At 44.2% G+C, this 20171-nt stretch overlaps 1 protein-coding gene across 1 annotated transcript in view; it reads left to right on the top strand.

Moving 5' to 3' along the window:
* CIB1 (calcium and integrin binding 1) overlaps positions 1-19719 on the top strand; it is a 123085-nt gene extending 103366 nt beyond the window's left edge. The window contains exons 6-7 of the mRNA XM_086958160.1: positions 13733-13821; positions 17832-19719. Coding sequence (XP_086814286.1) covers positions 13733-13821; positions 17832-17853 — 111 coding nt within the window. The 3' untranslated portion in view covers positions 17854-19719. The remainder of the gene's footprint in view (positions 1-13732; positions 13822-17831) is intronic.
* The last annotated feature ends 452 nt before the right edge of the window (positions 19720-20171 follow it).

Below are 20171 nucleotides of genomic sequence, written 5' to 3'. Positions count from 1 at the left end.
TTCATTCGTTCCACAACACTATTACCCTCAGGTCTGTATGGAGACGAAAATTTTACTTGGACCCCCAATGAACTTATGGCATCCTTGTACGCCTTCGAGGCGAACACTTGACCCTGATCCAAATGGAAGGTGCCACACGCAAAAATTCCCACAAAGACACGCAAATCTCTTATGACAGTACGTGAATCAGCACTGCAGTGTGACCACACCCATACAAAGCGTGTGCAAGAATCAAATGCAACTAAGATGTACTTATACGCAGTATCAGAGGAAAAAGGACCGCAGTGATCTAAATAAACACAACCAAGTTGTCTATTAGAAATGTACAACTGTGTCTGGGGCGGACGCAAAGCAGTCAAAGGCTTTATCTGCTGACAAATGTCACATTAATCATGCGTCTGTTTGGACAGTCCCCGCCACCAGAAACGTTTTTGTAACTGAAATACAGTAACCGAAATGCCTTCATGCGCGGACGTAACACCCTCGTGGGCAGCTGTAATCAGTGTGGACCTGCGGTCCGCGTTGGGAATCAATCTTTCACCAACGTCCGGTATTTTCACATAAGGAACTTTATCAGGACTTAAGTGATAAGAATACTTTGAAGGAAATCCAGTAGGACATTTATTTCCCTTCTCAGTAGCGGCAATTGCTGCCAAGATGTCATCCTCAATCTTACTTTTGGAACGTGTATCTGCTGCAACCAAATATGTCGAAACTGCTGTTTTTGCGGCCTCATCGGCCAAACTATTGCCAACAGCGTGAACTTCCACACATTGATGACCAAGAGTATGAATTACATACACGAGTGGTAGCAGCTCTTTAAGTTCAGCCACTCTAACCTAGCTCATTTTATGTTTTATTGTGCTACCCTTGGAATCACAAAAATCATTCTGAGTCCAAAAGAACAGGTTTTCATTCTAAGAATGGACACAGTAGTAAGATTCACTCACAATAAGAGTAGTCACTCCAGAATCAGCGTACTCCAATGCAAGCATCAGAGCACGGATCTCCGCCAATTGGGCGTGTGCGTTACAGTCCCCTAATGTCTGCGTATGCACGACATTGGACTTGAATTCATCATTCACCATGGTACCAACCACAATGGTGCAAGCTGAGACGTACGCGTGCTTAGACCCATGCGCAACTTGCGCTGAACCATCAGTGTAAATGATACAATGGAAATCCTCCAAAGGCCGCATAGTCAACGGACCAGGATGAACAAACTCATACTGCAAAAACTCCTGCGACTGTAAGGAGGCATCACAAATGAATATGACATCCGGAGACGTCAATGATGATGCTCATTGTATCCACCGTTGGTGCAAAGCTTTAGAATTAGGTACACTGGCTTTCGTCACTGCCTCTAGAGCAGGACACGGGGTAACAACCAACATGCGTTTTCCCTGCGACAGTGCGCGTTCCTTCAGAATCGCTATTTGCACTTCTGTCAAAACTTTCTCCACAGTGGAAAACCGCATTTCAGCCGAAGTGTACAAGTGTGACTTGTAAGCGATAGGTACTGTGTCACCTTCGTTAAAAGTAAGGTAGTATGAAACCCACCGCCCCAGGGATAGTTCTTATCACCAGATTGGTGTAGTTATCACGAGTCAGTAAGAATTTAGATTCTAGCAGATCCGCCTGCAAACATTGCAAAATGGCTGAATGTTCAGGCAGCCAGCATGATTTGGTAAAAGTAGGTTGTATCAAGGCATACAATGGTTTGATACGCTGGGCATATTGGGGAATGTATGTATGGCTGAAATTCAAAAATCCCAGCAAAGATTGTAACTTTTTCAGAGTTGTCGGAGCGCGAAGTTGTGCGTAATTCTCCAAGAAGTGAGGAGCCAATCCTCAACCTTCATTGTTGAGCTCATAGCCCAGAAACAACACTGTGTACTCTGCAATGTTAGACTTTGCAAAGTTGAATTTGTAACCGAAGTCCGGCAAAATTACTAATTATGGGGTCAACGCGGTACAGATGCGCCCATATTTCGCCGTCCGTGAGATAAATGTCATCCACATACGAACACTCATCTGGGTCAACTCTCTTCAAAAGAGAGACAATACGGGCAGCAAACACACCTGGACTATTCTTATAGCCCATGGCCAAGCGTTTAAATTGGCGTTGTTTTGCCACCACTGGTAAAACTGGTCCATTGGTAACTTAGACCTGACAAATTGTTGGCAAAAAAACCATTGGATATGTCAAGTGTGGTTTTAAACCATTTACGCACAAGACCATCCACTAAAGCAGAGCCGTGGGTTTTCTGTACTGCACAGGTACGGCAATGCGAGTTTAAATGCAGGTAATCCAATACCAAACGGTACGAACCATCAGGCTTGGTCACAGTAAAAAGTGGGTTATTCATCGGAGACACACAAGTTTTAATCACTCCTTTATATTCCAATTGTTCAAGGATTTCCGCAACAGAAGCTTTTGCTTCACGCCGCATGGGATATTGAGGTTGAGGCTGTGGCATAGACCGTTAGGGAAATCTCGTGGTGGGGGGAGAATTTATCCCAACCACATTGTTAAAGGTACAAAGCTGGCGCAAGGACCTTAGCCCACTCTTCTGCAAAATTCAGCGCATGCTCCTCAGACACTGTGTGCACGAAACTAGGGTTTACCTCCTCCCCTCTCGAGGCTGCGAGAACAAAAGGTGGGGGCCAGGCAGCCTCCGCTAACAAAATGTCATACCCCTTTTATGGTACCTTGTATGTCACCTTCAATCAAAAGGTCAATTTCGAAAAGCCTATCGGGGGAGCTACTCTAGTATCAGCTGTCTTAACAACAACAAATTGGTCAGTCGCTGTCACCTTCAGTAGTGGACGCAGGGCTTCTCGCACTTTGGTAATCTCCGCCGTGCTGTCCAACAACGTCAGCGCCCATGTCAGATTCCGAAGCTGCGTTCTAACTATCTGTGGCATATCTTGCTGTTAAAGCGGCAACTTTCTTTTTCTGAAACTGGGGTCTTTTCTGTGAAGAAACGTTCTGCTTGCCTTTTCCGTCTTTTGGGCGGGGCTGATCGCGACTCCTCTGGCCCCCCCCGACATCTGCCGGCGCCTTCACCACCGGACGAAGAGGCCGATGTGTCCTGTAAAGAACGAGGAGGGCGTTGATCAAGAACCTGAAATCGTTCAGGTGACTTAATGGTAGAGCGGTCGATCAAATCATAAACGCGCTCAGTAGACGCAGGCACAGGTGACGCGGGACGGGACTCCAGTTTCTGTTGTTGTTTCCCCTGCTTTTTTTTCTGTTTCAATTTTGCTTTGGAGCTTTGGGCTGAACGTCTGTTTCAGACTTCGAACCCTGAGGTTGTTTTTATCTTTAGCAGAAAAGGGCTTGACACCTAAACTATTGCGGCCACTGGTTTGATCGCGCAAGGCATTAGCCACTTAGGTTCACCGCATCTCCCTTTATATTAGAAAGGACAAGATCAGAAACCATGTCAAATGAGCCTACGAGTCTCATTCCCAATTCAACCGCAGCCTCCGGTCCGTGTTCATCTTGAACACGCCTAAAGACCGTCGGAAGGACAGCCATTGACCGAGTGCCAAAGCACCTCGTGTACACTGCCGCAAAAATTCTACCCCATGACTCGCAGTCACCCACTTCTGGTACCAAGTCCTTGGGTAAACTAATTGTAAGAATCCTGTGTTTTTCTACGGGAGTCGAATTAGGAAAAACAGCCTCCAGCTGGTCAAATTTCTCGGCAAGCCAAAAAGGCATATCAACCTTATCCTGGGGACGCTGGCCCTTAACCGCATTAACCATCGCGAGACTACGCTTCATTCCGCTCGGTCCAGCTGAAAGCGCCGCAATACCAGGGGCCCGCACTGAAAATTGCGGGTGATATATTGAACTAGGGCCTTGATAATACTGATTGCAGAGTTATATAGGGGCCGCAATTCAGCAACGGGGACTATCGTCGCACGAGGATGCAGGGTAAATCCAGCCAAAACAGGCCAAGAAGTGCCTGGAATGGACAAAGGACCTAATCTAATCGCCGTTACACTGTGGGGAAGGGCGCCATCAAACCAAACACGGTGCTGCCATGCAGTAATCGGAATCTCCTGTGTCCTATAAGGAATATATTCCAAGGGCACGGCTGTGTGAGTGTAAGTGTGAAACACCTGAGTAGCCGCATTCACTGGAGGAAACGTCACGCATGAGTAGAAAATCTCAAACGGGTAAGCAACCTCTGCACTCACCACCAAAATACCTGCCCTTCCCTCCAAACCAATGTTATAAGGTTGCAAATGATTGCGGTCCGCAATGCGACTATGCTGCGGTATGTCAACGTTAGCCATATCGACACAGAGAATTAGAGGTACAATGTAAAACAAAGTAGCACAACTGGGTAGTAAACCGTTTTGAAAGATTCAAACTTGAAAAGACCTATGTAACTATAGGTAGGTTTATCCGACAACACTGTAAACCGGAAACAATAGCGAAGGGGCTAAGGACTGATATAAGTACTACTCAAGCGTTATGAAATAAGACCACCATTGTTGGGCGCCATGTTGCAGGGATTCTGCTCCTACACAGAACTGTGCAGAGACTTGGGACCTCAGTGAATTAGGGTGTGCCAAAACTCACCTTACTACCCAAAATCTCCTACCAGACTAGCATCAGTGTCCCATTGGCTCTTCCAAAATACCAATGATTAGACAACCCAGAACATGTGACTTAGGTTACCTCAGGCAATGTGGAAAACATGAACACTCTTTCGTTATACTCTCATACCAGTCCAAAACAGGGAGTAAAAAGAGACATGTGCAAGTTTGAAATATTTATTCCTAACGCCGTTTTCTCATGCGCAGCATCTTAGCTAATACAAACAGACATATTATTAGAAACAAGATTGTCAGCATAGTTACTATTACATAAAATACAAAGGGAGAAAGCATGTTATAATGCTAAATGGAAACAGGTTTAAAATATACCTATATTTCACCCTCCTTGGCTAGTAGGGTATTTTATAATTACAGAAGGTCTCTTGGGATTACATAGGCGGCCCCATACCTCTGGTATTAGCAGAAATGAATCACATCAAATTCTGCACAAGCTCTCAGCATACAAATGTTCTCCAAGTTTGTGTGATCATGCCCACGCAGTGCATTATTAAACGCGGCAATATCAGAGGTGGCCACAGCTGCATATGTGTTATGTCTAGAACGTGCGCTGATCAGTCCGAACAACAACCACAGTTTGGAAATAACCTTGAAGGCCTCAGCACTCACTGTTCAGACTAAGCTTACCAAGCAAGGCTACTAATGCAGCAAAACATGTTATTCTCGTGTGAAGCAAAACACTCTGCTAAACTCTAAACATTTAATAAAGTGTGTGCCGTGTGCAAAAGTAAGTAGAAAGGAAAAATGGTGTTTAAACTTCTAATAAGCTCATGTCAACTTAACACTGTGTGAATGCAAGGCTCAGCCCCACGACAAGTGCTTGCCTTGCACAAAGGTTGTGTTTGAGAAGCAACCAGAAAGAGAAACCACCCCAACCAGTTCCTAAGCCTTAGACAGTAGGTTCACATTCCCTGTCTGGAAAATAAGTATAAAAGTGAGACCCAAGCCATCTGCTTTATTTCAGTTCCAAATTCTTTTTGACAAAGGAAGATGGCTTGCAGAGTATTTGGACTGCTTTGGGACCACAGCTGGTTTCTGCATCGCATCCAGTCTTCCAAAGGTGAAGGGGCATCTCCTGAAGACTGCACTTCATGTTGGAGGAACTGAGGTTCTGCCTTATGCCTGGAAGTCTGCCTGCCTGCTGAAAGAGCGAAGGAGAGCACTTGGCCCTGCACGATGAGATCCAGGAGTAAAAGCCAAATGCTACAAATGCAAGGAACACCCAGAAAAAGCTGACTACCAATGAGAATGAAGCATGTTGTGGTCTCCCTGAATAATTTCCCTTGTGGACTGTGCCAGGATATTGAAGTAAGAAGCAACATTGAGCCACCCCCCAATGTTGGGACGCCCACAAGAAACTCCTCCATCAGTGTGGATGCATTAGCCCTGATACAGCGTAGAGGCTTCTGCTGCAGTGACTGACCTTCCATCTGCATCTTGCCTGGGAGGCAGAAGCAAACAAAGACCAACCCCTCTTTCCAGGGCTGCTGTGCTGACTCCTGCCTAGCAATATGCACTCTTGGTGAGACTGTCATCTCAGCCCCACACCGCTGAAACTGCTGTTGCAGGAACGAATGCACCGAGCATGCTACCAGCAACATCAGAGCAGCAGCCTTACCAAGTAAAACAAAGTGGGGCCTGTCTGTGACCAGACTGAGTGTGCAGGAAAATCTTCTGTATGACATTTTGTCTGACTGATCTCTTTGTGGCAAAAGCCATTTGAACTGATCTACCCAGATATGTAACCCATAGTGAATTGTACCTGTGCTTGATTAATGCCTATGCTTATTCCAGCCAAGTTAGAAGAAACACAAGCAGGTGAGGGAGTTTTGGCAGAACACCTGTATGCCAATCCCTCAGGTTTAGGGCAGAACACCTGTATGCCATTCCCTTAGTAAGTAACTATGCATCACCATCTGTGTATGGAAAGGAACAAATAAAGTGTTCCCATACTGCCTCAACCATTACCACTTGATCATTGAGATTGTAAATCAGGCACTAAAATTCTGCCACCCTGTCCAGCTTTACCAACCACTCCAAAGGGTTAGGGAGAGAGGGCTGCCTCTAGTGCTGCAGAATGCAGACATTGGCAGTAGGAGAACTGTTGCCAGCCATCGATGGTTTTGCTTGGTGGATATCACACTGAGTGCAATGTAGGAGGGCCAAGTTCATTGAGGGGTAGATGTTCAGTTCCTAAACATTCAGGGTCGACCACATATCAGTTCAGTATGGTTAAAGCACTGGCCATTGCCAGAGAATATGCTGTAAGTGACAGCTGCCAACTCCACATATCCTGCTCTAGACAGAATCTGCACTACCATAATTCACTCATACCGAGTGAAACATGTTTTTGTTGAATACATGTATTAGAACATACAAAAAAACATTTTACAAACTAAACCAACTATACAAATGTTATGAAATGTTTGAAAAAGGAAAATTCATCCAGCGTAGTCCAATGCTTCTTTTATTCAAAAGCACTGATGCTTCAAGTTCAAGAAATGCAATTAGCGTGGATTACATGCTTGTCAACGGTAAATCCCAATGCATTTCGGGTACTATTTGCACCCTTCTTCAGGGGAAATCTAAAAGACATGTAACATAATCAATACAATAGTATCATGCCTGAATGGTGGATGCGGGATCCATGTAAGATGCAGTTAAATAGAGAAATGACAGGGGTTTATCAAATGAGTTGTGAAACCATGGCTATGCAAACAGTTGAAAATAAGTCTTGAAAAGGGTGGGCAGACAGAGAAACCAGATCCAAGATTCTCTCAAAGGGTATCACCTGTATGTGTTTGTTAGTGTGTTCAAATCATGCCAGTCCTACCACATCTGTGAAATCAAAGCCAAAAAGTACCTGAAAAACCGCAATAGAGCACAGCCCACTGACTTGTATGTCAAAAATAAAAATCTGAAATATAAAAATGGCAACCATTCTAAAACAGCAGCAAACTAAAAAAATCATAAGTGCAGCAAAGAAAACTCGTACATGCTCTCACCTTTGTAGTAAGAAATTCTGTGATCAAGGTCACTGTCGACCATGGATGCCTGCCACTGCAGGACTGGTTTCACTGTTAAATTACTGAAAAAACATGATCACATGTCCAAAGATTGTAAATACCATTGCTTAAGTACGACCACAAACTCAAATGTAATAAACATGTAGGCTACTCTCACCTATGACATGCAGCAATCTATCGTGAAAAGCTTAATCTGTCAGAAACGCCTGATGACACGCTTGATATCGCAACTACAATGTCACCGTAGCTCGATCAACGAATAACCATAGGCTCAATCGTGCTGCAAACAAAACGGAATAAGATAAAGTAAAGGAGGCCAACAATCGTCTGCCAACATGAAGAAACAAACACTCTGGGTATAAAATGTATTCGTCCGACTTACTGGTACGAAAAGAACACCATCCAAACAATCCCAGAGTGTCCAAAGAGTCGCATCTAGACCCGCGCGAGGATTAATATAACTCACGTGTGGCAGTGTTAGTTAGTCGACATCAACAAAGGATTATAAGCCATATCAGCACTGCGCGGCGGCCATTATAGAGAAGGATAGCGATGTTAGTATTATATACTGAATGTAAATCAAGCCATGGTAATTCACAATCAGTAAGCAAATATATGCAGAGACAAAAAAATAATAATACAACGAGTTCTTGCATGTATGCCAGAAAAAAGCAATGACAAAAAGTTCGGCAAAATGTAACAAAATGCTGAATGAACGTAACAATATACAGATAAAATCATGTTGGAGAATACAATAACACGTTCAGAGAGTAAATGAATGAAAATAATGATCTTAACATAGTACTGTGATTAAATTAAATATCCGATTACGCCAATAATCAAATATACATGACAGATTAAGTGAACTGTGAGTAAGTCTCAATGACAAATCTGAACAACGTCCACATGGTTCTTGTTCTATTGCAAGTAATCTTGTTGATTTAAACATTATTTTTAAAAAAGGGGAAATCGCTGCGTATTCAACCAAGAAGTAAACAAAACATAATGTATTCAAATGATGTATAAATGCTTACAGTATGGTGAACAGTATTACACAGCAATATCCTAGTAATGTTTACTCAATCTCAAACAATGTAATGGGTTGGTTAACCTGTGCAAGAACATCCAACAACCTGCCATATGCAACTGATGATCTATGCAGTCCAATCTCTGGTCACTTTGTGTAATGTGATATTGGTAAATGTGTGCCCTACTGATGTCTGTACCCTGTTCTTTCTCATTAAGATGCGTTCCTCTGTCTGCCTGAAAGCGCCATATAAACAAATGGATCATAATCAAAATCAACCTTCCTGCCACATCGGTGTGCAGTACAATCCGATTAATCACAAGAAACATGATAATTCCAATTTATCATTGAGGCCATGTGGAACCAGTGTGTTCCTGTACTTGATCCAAAATGTCTCTCTCTGTATGATGAATCTGGTCATGTCTCTGTCCTGTCTTTGAGGCACTACCTCGAGGATAGTGAATCTCATCTGTGCTATTGTATGTTTCGCCTCCGCCCAATGAGTGGCTAGCGGAGAACTCAATGTGCTTGTATATATCCTGCTCTTGTGTTCCGTTATTCTGATCCTCAAAGCTCTTTCAGTCTTGCCTACATAATGGAGCGAGCAAGGACAACGGATCAAATATACAAGATTCTGTGTGTAACAATTAGCTGTAAATCTCAAAGCTACGGGTTTCCCTGACCAAGGGAGAGAAATCTGCAAACCAGTGATGACATTATTTCAGTGTGAGCAGTTATAGCACTTTTGCATCCCTTTGTACGTGTCAATTGATTTCACCGGTTTTTTATTGAGTATCTCACGCAAATTGTTGGATTGTTTGTAGGCAAGGATGGGAGGATCCTGAAAAAGATCTTTAAAGTCTGGCTCTGTTTGTAAAATGTCACCGCGGTTCAGAATAATTTTCTTAATCGCTGGTGACCTGGTGGAAAATGTGGAAACATAAACTTCTCTTTTCAACTGTGGTTTCTCTTTTTTATGTAGTAAAGATTCTCGAGGAATGTCATTTGTTCTTTTCTCTGATGCCTCTATGAACTCAATCGGATATCCCCTCTCCACAAAGTTTTTTTTGGATTCAACTAGTGCTTCTTTAAATGCTGATTCATCAGAAGAGATACGTTTCATTCTGAGAAACTGGGAAAACCGAAGGTGTTTTTTGAGAGCTTCAGGATGGAAACTGCTGTACAGAAGAGTGTTATTAAGCTCAGTCGCCTTATGGTAAACCTTAGTTGCTATTTCTGTGTCCTTAATTTCTACGGCAACATCCAAGTGGGCAATCTTATGTGTGTCCAATGTATAGGTAAACTGTACCCTCGAGTTTATATTATTGAGTTCCTGCAGTTTATTTTCTAAATCACATCTACTCCCTGCCAAACAATGAATATGTCGTCGGTGTATCGACGATACATCAAAAGCTGATCTGTCCATGACGAATCATTAAGGATATGCTCCTGTTCAAATTTCATCATAAAAATATTTGCGTAGCTGATGATTGTTAGGCCCCCATTCAGGCATGATACTATTGCATTGATTATGTTACATGTCTTTTAGATTTCCCCTGAAGAAGGGTGTAAACAGGACCCGAAATGCATTGGGACTTACCGTTGACAAGCATGTAATCCACGCTAATTGCATTTCTTGAACTAGAAGCAACAGTACTTTTTAACAAAAGAAGCATTGGACTACGCTGGATGAATTTTCCTTTTTCAAACATTTCATAACGTTTGTATAGTTGGTTTAGTTTGTAAAATGTTTTTTGTATGTTCTAATACATGTATTCAACAAAAACATGTTTCACTCGGTATGAGTAATTTACGGTAGTTCAGATTCTGTCTAGAGCAAGTTTTTCTAGTCTATATGTTCTTTCAGAATTGGTGGTTAGGTAGACCCACCTCAGAATCAGCACACCAACTTGGTATAATTGGATAAATTGAGAATTAGAGTAGTTTTGTATTGGTTAAGTGCATTATTGCTATGTTCTTGCACATAACTCCGCATATCCAGCATAAGGCATTCAGCAAGAGGCCTCTGTGAAATTTTTGGAGAGTCCAGTTCCGCCATGAAAGCAGTCTAAAGTAGTGGAATTTCAGTATGGCTTCTCGCAGGTCGGTGTTCTGCGTATGGAGTAGATTGAGCCAGTCATCTTCAGTCTCTAGCCAGCAAGAGTGCCACTTTTGTGTCGTCTGTTCTTTGGCTGGCATGGAGAACAGATGGTCTATGAGTATGCTATGTAGGCCAGATACCACCCCCGTATAGGTCCCCCTGGTCAGGTCCCGCCCGGTTTCCAGATATTATTGAATGGTGGAGCAGCGTTTTTCAGTCCAGGACCATTGTTTGGACAAGAGATGGCAATACTCCAACTGAATCGAATGAAATGTTTTCAAGCTGGTTCTGTCGATCAGTTGGTCAGCCTTTAAAATCCTCTACGACCTCCGTGAAGGCCAGGAAACAGTGTGGCCGCTGATGCTTATCCCTTGATTATGCCATATGGCAGATATGTGCATCCACAGGTTGGTTGTCAAAAGGCTGTTTGACAACTGCCATATGACCAACATGGGTCTGATCACTGGGTTTTTAGTCTGTAGAGTGCAGGCCTTATATTTATAGAAAACGTCTGGAGACCTATTGCATTTCAGGATTCGGGCTCATTAGTGAACCTTATGGGAAGGATCTTTGGTCCTGGACAGCCAGCAAGTGAGCTACAAGAAATGATGGGCCCTGTAATGAGAGGCCATGTGCAGCAGGCGTAGCTTCCCCGATTTAATGTGAGCATAGTTTGTGAATTTTCAGCCGGGCCATGTACCTGGCCAGATGAAAGATTTGTTGATTGAATAGATTTACGACAGTGGGGCTGTGGAAATCAATACTGGGAGCATTCCCAACACATAGTAGAATTGGGGGCAATTACCATTTTCACGGCCTGCACATAACACCAGAGAGTGTTGGATGGCAGACCAGTTTGCTAATTTAGTGCGGGCCTTCGCTAGCAGGGGGAGAACATTATCCTCCACCATGTGGGAAAAGCTCCTGTAGCAAAAACCCAAGATACTTCATTCCTTTGGGCATCCAGCCAAAGCTGAAACCTTCGACTCATGCACTTGTGATGACCTAGGACATTGCATTCACCTCGCTCTTATCCCAATTGACCTTGTATCTGGAGCACAAGAAGAATTTATCCGAGAGTCTGATGAGGGCTGGGAGAGAATCCCCCTGTTGTGTCACAGTCATGAGGATGTCATTGGTGTAGAAGAGTGCTTTTTTTAACCTTAATATCACTAAGTGCGATGCCATCTATCAGGCACAAGTACCTGATCGCCAGGGTTTCCAGAACTAGCAATTATAACAGCGGGGAGCGAGAGTAACTGTGTTGTGTCCCATGTCTAGTCTGGAATCTACGCAAAAGAAAGCCATTGCAGTTAAGGTGGGCCTCTGGCATTTGATAGAGCCAACCAACTTTGATGGTAAATTGCTACCCTAGGTCGAACTGTTGGAGGGCTTCAAACAGATACGACCACTCCACGTTGTCGAGGGCCTTCTCTGCATCTAAGACAATCACCAAAGTCTCCTGGTCTGAGTTTGCAGAGGCCCACGATAGGTGTGCAAGTGTTCTGAGGTGGTTCTTGGAGGAGTATCCTGGCACAAATCCAACCTGGGATTGATGGATAAGAGAGAGGATGACCTTGCGTAGCCTGGTCACCAATATTTTGGTCAGAAATTTGACATCCGCATTGATCAGAGCTAATGATCTATAACTCCTGCAGTACAGTAGGTCTTCGATGTCTAACAGCAGGATGGTTATAATGGCTTCATTGGAAATCGTGCCCTGGAATTGGAAGTCTCTGCGTACTTGAAGGCCTCCTGCAGCATTGGAGTTATCCTATTGTATCAACTGCATTCGAGAAGACAGAATAGATGACCAGCTCGTTGTGAGCTTTGCCGGAGCCAAGAAAACTAAGGTGTTAATCAAATCACACTATTTTAAGTTTGGTTATCTTCTGATTACAGGTGTGCAGTGCCTTAGCCAAGAAAGACTCTACGGAGCTTCATGCCACACAATAACCTATGGATGCTATCACCAGAGGGGTCCAGTAGCTGACATTTGTTGGGCAGCCTGTTGATAATCTTTGCTTACACAGTGTAAGCGCTCAGTGACAGATAGTTTGCCAGGAACTGACACCCATATGCCAGAGGGTGCTTTATATATTCCGATGTCATCACATCTTGCTGGCCGGAGTCACGGCTGTGACTGCTTGGCGCCACACTCCAACACTAAGGAGCTATTGCTGGGGGAAAAAAAAGTTTCTGGTGCAGTCTTGCGTCTGGAGAATTATCATACTGTGAAGAATCTGCAGGAAGATTGTGTATCCACCACCTTGCTACCACGCTTAGCAACTTTTCACTGTTTTTGTTGTTGTTGTTAAAAGCCTGCAAACAGTCAGCCATTTACGGAAAGGCCTTGATCGCTCTTTCTCATCCAGATATTTATTACCGTACTATATTTGCACAGAACTAATAATCGTTTTCTTTGTCTGCTACACAGTCCATAAATGCTACACAATAACAAATAAAAGACTAATTTGTGCAGTCTTTTTCTCTTATTCCTCTCGCAGTGCTGCCGAAGGTCAGCATTAAATTACTATATGGACATTCATTCACCTCACCGGTGGTGCATTTACTACTATTCTTAGAGTTTTAGGTAGATTCTGAATTTTTGGGTTATTAATAAAAATGTATACACCATTGAAGAAAATGACGAGTTCCACTGAAATAAGTAGAATGAATATACTGCCACAAGCAAATGGATTTAGAAAGTGGAGGTCCCAGATGTCGCGTTGGTAAATAAAATGTGTACAAAAGACTGCATATTTTGCTCTGTGCCATTGGGAGACATATATATACCACAACAGTAAATCTTTTCTAAACGGGTACTTTCCACTAAAAAGGCAGTAGACTGTACTACAGAAATTCTAATTGTGGATTAAATGTACGTTTTTGATAATATCTTTGTGTGGTTATAACTTTCCATGTGCATTTGCTTCTGAACAGATTCTGGAGGAGTCCGATATTGATAAGGATGGAACGATAAACCTCTCAGAGTTTCAGCACGTAATCTCAAGATCACCAGATTTTGTCAGGTAGTTTTTTTTTCATGTGGAAATAATTGCATTTCTGTATAATTTATTTTGATTATAGATATAAGTAATCTGAGCTCTTGTGTTAATGCAATTTGTGACAAATGTTGTTACAATTTCTATTAGCCATCTCCACTTTAATGTGGCCACTCCAGAATCACACATGTTCTCTTTCTATATGAACTGGAACCCATCTTGAAGTGAGATGACTTTTTTTGTTAATTGTAAACGGTCTGATTATGGGTTTGGTGGTATGGGAGCAGAGCGGCACGCCACCACCTCACTCCCACACCACCAAACTTGACCGCCTGCCGAATTACAAGTTGGAATCCGGGTGGGCGGTCCTGCGGAGACTGGCCAGGACGCTACCTTTTGTAGCCTCCTAGAAGAGCCTTAAAAAGCCAGTGCCGTAGGACCGCCACAGTGCCTTCCAGCAAGGCATGGACTTTCCATGTAGGAACTTGGTGTGCACACAAACAAAGGGGCACACCAATTGCCCCCTGCATGCACCCCTGTGCACCAAAGCACCAGGGGGCCCTATTGGGCTAGTTTTCTCATTGTCATCCTTTTCATGGCGGCTCACTGGGGCTAAACGCACTCAAAAACGCTCTCCAAGTGACATAACCGCTAAAGCCATTTTTTCTAGGTGGATAGTGTCTTGTGTTTACCACATCTAAGAAATTTTAGGTCCTTGGAGGTAACATGCTTATTCCATGAGCGCAAAGCCAGCATTCAGTGCTTTTCGACAGCATGTTCATATCAGAAACATGTTGGGTCATCACATTGACTTCTTTGAAAGATGTACCCTCTGTCCCCAAATTTTGCCCAGTTTAATTGCTTGAAGCCTAGCTCGACCTTGTCTGTTTTTTGCCTTTCTAGTGTTGTAAGTGTGATGCCATTTTTCCAAACCAGTTAGGCAAAAGCGAGAGTAGAACGACAGAATAAAGAAACAAGCATTTACAATGCAATGGTCTCGGCATTCTTAAAGTTAGAGCTATTGGCATTGCTCATGACATTATTTTTATTTATGTTTTTGTTTTTAAAACATAAATAAATGGCATTGTCATTTACAATGCCAATAGCAGGGCAGGAGAGCAAGCACAACCAATGAGGGGACGGGGGCAGGGGCAGGAGAGCAAGCACAAACAACAAGGGGGCAGGGGCAGGAGAGCAAGCGCACGCAACGAGGGGGCAGGGGCAGGAGAGCAAGCACAACGAACGAGGGGGCAGGGGCAGGAGAGCAAGCACAACCAGCGAGGAAGGGGGGGCAGGAGAGCAAGCACAAGGAACGAAGGGGCGGGGGCTGGAGAGCAAGCACAAGCAACGAGAGGGCAGGGGCAGGAGAGCAAGCACGACGAATGAGGGGGCAGGAGAGCAAGCACAAGCAACAATGGGGGGACAGGAGAGCAAGCACAAGTAACGAGGGGCAGGGGCAGGAGAGCAAGCACAAGCAACGAGGGGGCAGGGGCAGGAGAGCAAGCACAACGAACGAGGGGGCAGGAGAGCAAGCACAACGAACGAGGGGGCAGGAGAGCAAGCACAAGCAACGAGGGGGAAGGGGCAGAAGAGCAAGCACAACGAACGAGGGGGCAGGGGCAGGAGAGCACACACCGGTTCCATGCCTCTGTGCCCCAGCTTGGTACATCAGTGGCATTGCACGCCTGAACAATACGGGCAGCTGCAGTAGTGTCCCCCTGCTTTCAAATGGTAGGTGCCAGGCTTGTGCGACATGTTGCTGCAGTGCATTTTTGCCTTGGCCATGACTACCCTTGTGGGGTATGCCCCCTCAAGGGGAGATTGCATCTGTTTAGCACTGCTGGGGGAGCTTCTGCCGTGCATACTTCACCATTCCTAGTTCTGCGATCACCGCCTAAGGCTAGTGCAAAGCATACCTGTTGGTTTGCGCTGCTCCTGGCTGTTTTTACTCGGTTACTGAGAGGAATGTGCGGCCGGACATGTCCGGCAGCTGTTGCCTCTGGAGGGAGTGGGGATCTCCTCCTCCACACGTGTCCCAGCTGCTCCAGACCGGGCTGAGTCACAGGAGCTTCTTCCGGAGTCTCCCTCGCCCTGTGACGAGGCCTGCTGCAATCTCCTGGGCGAGGCCTGTGCCTGCCCCGGACAGGGAACGCTGCCAGTTGGTGCTGCTGCCCGAGCCACAGCGAGTGAGTGCCCGTAGCCCTGGCGATGGGCTGGGGCACATGAGGGGCTCCTGGGCATGTGTGCTGCAGCGTCTGAGCAGGCCGGATGGCCTTCAGTACACCCGGCATGTGCTGCCGTGGCCTGACTCGTGGAGCGGCGTGGACTGGGTGAGGGTCTGCCCATGTGAGGGCCCCTCGGCAGTGATGAGACTGCAGGGCCGTAGGGAGGACGCATCCATTCTATGAGCAAGACGAAGATCCATTTTACTGTGAGTTTTAGTATTGACTGCAGGGGCCTACCTCCCGAAGGTCCGTCCTCAGACATCACACCGCTGATGAAGACTGGGAGGCTGGGTGTGCAGAGAAGGAATGCGGGGCGTGAGCTCGAGGGAAACGGTACATTAAAAGTAAATATCGCACAAGGTGCCAAAGATTCTTGAAAGTATGGATAACAAGCCACCTGCGCAGCCAGCAAAGCGAAAGGGCAGGGCCTGCGGCCTCGAAGTGCAGCAGCCAGCCTGCCTTGGCGTTCCAAGCCAGCCACCCAGGCTCACCAGCGGTCCATGTCTCAACGAGGCCTCCAGGGGGAAAGCGGGCTGTGCTTACCTCACCTCAGCAGCTTTCACCCTCCGCCGGTAGTGCTCTGTCCGCAGGCCTCTTGATTTTCCTCCACGCCGCTTCCTGTCGCACCTCGGCCTTCAGCAGCAGTCGGGGCTGGAAAGCAAGCACAACGAGGGGGCGGCACGAGGGAACAGACACACAACGGGGGGCGGAAAGCACGAGGGAACAGACGCACAACGAGGCAACAGACGGCCAGGACTCCACCATCTTTCTCCGAGGCGAAGCAGAAATGCCTCTGAGAAAGCATCGTCTTTGTCAGATTCGGGGGCGTGGTTTTCGTTCTCTCCTCTTCCCATTGGCTGGAAGGTAAAATTCCAGCCAATGGGAAGAGGAGACAAAGAAAACAAGAAATAAGCGAAAAAGACGCCCCCGAATCTGAAAAGGACGGGGCTTGAACAGTGTGACACCCCTCTCCTCCAATGGCTGGCCTCCGTTTAGGAAGCCAGCCAATGGAGAAGAGGGGCGGGTTCAAGCCCCACTCTAGAAAATATTAAATCTTTGACCGAGACTGCGCAAGCGCAGCCTACGGTCCTCGGCCTAAAAATTCCTTCATGGTGATTCCGGGACTTAGTCTTTCCTCTCCCTCTTTCACAATACCCACCCAGTCATCACCTCCACAAGTGTATACTATGGTAGAACTAACCATGTACAGGCAGGAGAAACGTGCTGGAAATAGTTGTGGTGGCATATACATTGGGGGTAGAGCTTTTGTAAGGAGGAAGACTTGAGCACGAAAGTCTCAAATTCTTTTAAAGTGACAGTGTTCTCTTAGTACAGCTTTGTATAGTTTGCTTGCCTGCCCAATGCAAGAGAGGGAAATCACGGGCTAAGAACACCAGTATCAGCATGATGCTTATTTTATTCTGTAGGGTCCATATTGACAATCTCTGGTCATGGTGTAATATGTAGTCATATGCTCACATTCATTTAAAGACTGACTTTGTTGACTGGCAGTTTTCAGCGGTGTTAGCGTGTTATTTGTTAACTATAGGCCTTTTCTTTGGGTGTGGTGCCAATGTGAAATTTCTGAACTTATGGAGCCAAACTCAAAGATTAACTTATTTTTGGTCCTCCACGCGATATTTTGCAGTAAACTGTGATTCTAAATATTGTACAAGTGACTGTTTACAATCCTTATTATGATGATGTTGGATGGTTGATGTCATTCAGAAAAAAGTGGTTTAATGCAAGACCTATAACATCTAAATGTGGTCCCTTTAATGCTCTTCATTATTTCATTATTCTGTTTTTTAGTTCCTTCAAGATTGTGCTGTAATGGCCCAGGCAACTACTACTCGGAGAAGCCATCTGTAACAACTTACGAACAGCTTGTCGGCACTTCCATAAAATAATTCCATGGATTCAACTCCTAGAATTAAAACTCCTTCCTCCACTTGGAAGAAGCTTCAAAGAGCTGTGTGCTCTGGACTGGTATCTCCTGTTAGAAGCAGCTTAATTAGTACAATAATTCGTTCTAAGCTGTGAAACTGTACAAGACTTTCTTGGCTATCAGTCTGTACCAGACCAGGCTGCGGTAGAAAAAATGCATCCTATGTGCTGCAGCGTAGCTACTGAACCAAAAAGTGCCTAGCATCCCTTTGAAATGTATGCTTCTGGTTTTTCTTCATAGGCATGCTAAGAATACTTATTTTAACTTAAACTTATTTAAAATCAAAGTGATAGAAAGGGGAAATTAAGCAAATGTGTTGTGTGCTGCTATGCAGATGCCTCCTATGTAGCAATTGGGTTACCCCCAGCCCTCTTTACCGCTCATTACCTCTTCCCGTGCATATACATTGGTAGCTATTTTGAGGTCTCAGTCATCCATCGACCGTAAACCGGCAGCAGGATTGTAAAGGTCTGACTAAGCAATATTGTGGCCGACCTACTCGTAGCCACTTTCCAGACGGCTTGGGTTGTCTGAAAATGCTCAGAACTGTGACCCTCTCAACGCACAAACCTCTATCCCTCTAAATTTCCATTTGTGTTAACACATATGGTCAGCAGTGGCTTCTTTGTGCCACATTATTCATTCACACTTCATAGAAGCATCATACCGGAGATATCCAGAAGCTACTTTCTCCCCTCTTTCTTTTCAGTTTCTTTATGCAGCACTCACTGCAGCAATAAAATGTGTTGTTAGTGGAAATCTTCTGTCTGTGAAATGGGGAAGCACCATGTACTGAGAGTAGTACTGTATCGGAGAGGATTGAATCATTTCTATTTTGTAATTTGTTTTGTAGACCGCATTTACTTCTCTATTGCACACGTATGTGAAAATAATTGAACTATGATGTAACAGTTAACCTGTACTTAAACTGTGTTTTGTTTAGCATTTGAGCATTAAAAGGGCTCGATGTGCAGAAGTTTTTAATCGGATTCCAGTTTTGGATCTTGCCCATTATTTATCATGGTTTAGAGGAACATTACTTACCTAGTAATGGAATATCTGGCCCTTTGCCCTTTTTATGGAGTTCCACCTTCCTATCCTATTCCCAACAGGTTCTCCAAATCTTTAAAGCGTCTGCTGCACATTAAACCACATGTGCCTTATATGTGAATTGAATAGACATTGGTACGTCTGAACAATGCTCTATTGAAATATTGGAAGATATTAGAAAAGACTGTGGAAAAGTTGCTTTTTAGAGTAGAAAACAAGTAAGCCATATAAGAAAACTAACATCTAATCTGTACTGCAATAATGATTTAGAGGTTGGCGGAGTAAAAAGTGATGTGAGCACCTGCCACCTATTGTATGTTCTGATATAAAACGATATTTTGAATTTAAGACAGAAAGGGAGCATGTTTACTTTTGATTGTAGTATGGTGGAATAATCACAGTTTTTGATATGAAATAGTACTTGAACTTGATACATAATCAAGATGTTGCTAGGCATTTCAGAATTTGTTGACATGAAGATGCACTGCTTGCGGCTTCAGAAGTGCAGAACGATTTGACTTGTAATATGTGGATTACATACAATTGGGCACAATTTATCTAATGTATAATTACGTTAAAAAAATATTTTACAGATAGTTTTTCTTTGTCCTAACATGTTTGTATTTTCAGATTGATCCAGCACAGTTTATCTGTAAATTTTGATACTGTGTTGCTTCCGAATAAACATTGAATTCTAATCAATTTACACTAATGATTTTCAATTTCTAATCTGATGAATGCTGTTTTTGTGAAAAATGCTCAGATAATCCCAGAATTTGGTAACATGTCTAAAATCAAATACAGAATATAATGAATTGACTTGAAAAAATCTTTAACACTGCTTGGAAATGTGATTGGTTGGTGTTGTGTTAGGAGTTATGGTAGAATATGGTGATGTCATGCGGAATATTGTGTATAGGTTCTGGGAAGGTATATAAGCAAGATGTTTAGAATGTTGAAGGGGGTCTTTTCTACTGCAGGAACTAGCTTCAGCAGCATAAGCCGTGTATTGGTGAGTTTCCTTATGATTGTGCATTACCATAAATCTTCCATCGGCACCTAACTCGTTCCTTTGATGCTACAGTTGGTCTTGTGTATTTGCGTTTAAACTTTAAACTGCAAGTTAATGGCATCTGTGGTTGGAGATCGAGAGG

The sequence above is a fragment of the Lissotriton vulgaris genome, chromosome 2_1 (genome assembly GCF_964263255.1).
Source record: "Lissotriton vulgaris chromosome 2_1, aLisVul1.2, whole genome shotgun sequence".
Classification (NCBI taxonomy): Eukaryota; Metazoa; Chordata; class Amphibia; order Caudata; family Salamandridae; genus Lissotriton; species Lissotriton vulgaris.
Note: the sequence above shows the minus strand (reverse complement) of the source record. Positions and strands in the feature narration are given on the sequence as shown.